The sequence below is a fragment of the Octopus bimaculoides genome, chromosome 19, assembly GCF_001194135.2.
Source record: "Octopus bimaculoides isolate UCB-OBI-ISO-001 chromosome 19, ASM119413v2, whole genome shotgun sequence".
Taxonomy (NCBI): Eukaryota; Metazoa; Mollusca; class Cephalopoda; order Octopoda; family Octopodidae; genus Octopus; species Octopus bimaculoides.
This window is the reverse complement of record NC_068999.1, coordinates 46,998,706-47,001,737: the sequence shown is the minus strand read 5'-3', so window position 1 is coordinate 47,001,737 and position 3,032 is coordinate 46,998,706. Positions and strand designations below refer to the sequence as shown.

Here is a 3,032-nt window from a genome sequence, read left to right as displayed (position 1 = left end):
TATATATATATATATATATATATTGTCATTGCATAAAAACTAGTTCGGTTTCAATTTGAAAGCTGGCACTTGCATTGTTCCCGAATGTGTATCTTGAAATTCAACCTGTTAGCATTCAGATTACTCCATCCACATTGTTCTGAATTATCCATGCATTATTTCGAAGTTTCGAGACTTCGATGATGTAATTATTTTCCGAATGACATTTTAGGGTAGGTTTGAAAGGTCCAGATCTGGCCACTTTGAACATGAAACAGAATATTTGGGCCTGGTATGACCTGTTTAAATGCTAAAAGATTAAATATTTTTTAATTTAAGAATAGATTTCTTTGCACTATTTGTCTCTAACATGCAAAGTCAAATTTTTAATACAGGGACGGATAAATCCTCAGTAAGATTCGTTGAAATTTATTGTCCTCTGAACAATACAAGGTTAAGTCAATCTCGGTGATGGTGGTAGGAGGAGGACATGAACGCAAAACTCAAAGGAACGTAACTAAATGTACAAAAATTTTATAGCTCTACCGTTCGTAATATATTATGACGTTGAAAGAATGCTCACAATTTTAGATTAATGGTTACAATTATTTGTCTGGTTATGATTTGTTTTCTTGTTGGCTGAGAACCTTCCTCAGGCTTTCACGACAATGTCTCGAAAGACGATAGTTGGAAGCAGCAGAGACACGGCAGGAGAGGGGGGGGAGTGGAGTTGGGTCTTGAATGGAGATATGAAGGGGCGCAAAATTCCCCCTCACCCTGAGCTGTCGTGTCTGCTAAGGCAGGATGGGGGTCTATATGTATATTTGCCCCACCTTAGTGTACTGAGGGCTCTTACTACTCTGCTGGTAGGAAGGGAGAGCCTTCAAGCGAATGAGATGCCAGTGGAATATTTAGTTACCAAGGAGCGTCAGTATTACAGTAAATTCGCACTAAAAAATGGTTGCACTTTTGGCATTAATATCGTTAGACGAGCAACACGTGTTCTTGGGGCTTAAACATATCTGCTTTTAGCTTTAACGACTGATAGCACATGTATTAGGTGGGGGGGGGGAACGAAATCCGATAATTTATTTTTAATGACTTTTTTTTAGGTGGATTCAAAATACGATGAAGCGCTGGCATCAGAAGGTCTTCAATGGATCCAAACCGTTTTAGAAAAACATGGTGAGCCTCAACAATTCGACGTTTCTGGTGATCGTGCGAACTTTGAAAGCGTACTCTCTGACGGATTCCTTCTAGCTAAGTAAGTGCATTGTCTTTAGCTCTGTTCTCTTTTTTTCTTTCTTTTCATTTAGTCGAACGTTCGCGTTTCCAGTGTTTTCTTTTTTGCAGCTAAACTTTAGAATCAGTATTTCATTTGATCCCATTTAACTCTTTGATGGAGCATAAAGCTGTCCACTTCGTTTGTATTCTATACATCCAAGCTGGTTGTGATTTCTCAAAGCGCGTCTGCAGAGTGAATTTAAACGATGGATGTGTGGTTAATGTTTGCTTTTCAGCCACCTAGTTTGGGGTTCAGTCCAACTGAACGACACATTTGGCGAGTGTGTTCCGCTATAGCCTTGGCCTAACTGATACTTTGTGTGTGTTATCACGGATCAACTCGTGTTAAGCGTAACATGGATCACAATTGAGCGTATCGCGTTAACTCGCATCTGTGATAATGAATCAGTGATAAACGAGAATGTATACGAAGTAAACAAGCTAATCCATAATCCTTAGCCGACCAACAATTGTTTTTATCTCTTTGTGAAAGAGATTACTCATAGATTTAATGTAGTTTTTTGAATTAGAGATGAAGCAGAATTTGGCACTAAGTGCCGAATTAGATTATATCAGATTACATCACGAGGCTCCTAGTAACAGCCGAATTTTAAGGATCCAAATGATGTTAATACTCAAATGAACAATTGAAGGAAGTTTCAAATTCTTTTATTCATCTCCTATTCTGACGGTTATCATTTCCGCTTTCAATTTGCTCATTTTATTTTCATTTTAGTTTTTTTTCACCTTGAAAGATTCAACAGGATACAATTCAAACTATACATGTCAGAAAACGTCATTATTTAACGTCTGCCTTCCACGTTAGCGTTGACTGAACGGATTAACAGATTCCAATTTTTGGCATAGTTTCTGATGCTGGATCCCCTTTAATATCATCCAGTTTACAATGTGTACTTGATGACTTTTTTTCGTGCTAACAGCATTAGTGAGGTCTTCATGTAACTCGCAAGACTAACAAACCTCCCGACTGGAGTGAGAATGTTGTAGAGATGGAAGGCACAGAGCTAACCTGTGTGAGTAACTGGAGTGGAATTTGAAAGAGATATTGTGGTGACGAGGTGTCAGAGCATACACTCATGTTACAAGAAGGTGAATAGAAAAGAGCGCGGGGACAAAAGATCGGGAAAAGTGGGACGGATAAAGTTTGCGAGAGAATGAGAGGAAAGCGAGAGATGGGGGAATAGAGGTAAACGTAGCGAAGAAGAGTGGGAGTATGGTCGATAGTAAAGATGAACTGAAAGGGTAAGATAAGTAGGGTAAGGTACTGGAGTACTGCCTTGAGTAACCGGACATATCGACGCCAGTACTTAGTTTTTGTTTTGAAAGTCTGGTACTTATTTTGTTGGTCTCTTATGCCGAACCGCTATATTAAGGGGACGTTAACAAACCAACACTGGCCGTAAAGCGGTGGTAGGACACGCGCGCGACAGGATTGTTTCAGTTTTTGTCTACCAAATCCACTCACAAGGCTTTGGTCGATCCGGGGTTATAGCACAAGACACTTGCTCGAGGTGCCATGCCGTGGGACTGAAGGGACGTAAACAAACCAACACTAGCTGTCAAACAGTGGCGACGCACGCGACGAGGTTCTTTGTTTCCGTGTACCAGATTCACTCAGAAGGCTTTGGTTGACCAGAGGCAATAGTAGAAGACACTTGCCCAAAGAGCCAAACTGTGGGACCGAACCCGAGATCATATGGTTGGGAAACACACTTCCTACCGCACAATATATTCAAATCACTTTTTCA

The 3,032-nt window shown here is 40.2% G+C and overlaps 1 protein-coding gene across 1 annotated transcript in view; it reads left to right on the top strand.

Moving 5' to 3' along the window:
• Window positions 1–349: 349 nt before the first annotated feature.
• LOC128250045 (muscle-specific protein 20-like) overlaps window positions 350–3,032 on the top strand; it is a 4,307-nt gene continuing 1,624 nt past the window's right edge. Inside the window, exons 1-2 of the mRNA XM_052974711.1 lie at window positions 350–391; window positions 1,092–1,214. Of these exons, the coding sequence (XP_052830671.1) occupies window positions 350–391; window positions 1,092–1,214 (165 nt within the window). The remainder of the gene's footprint in view (window positions 392–1,091; window positions 1,215–3,032) is intronic.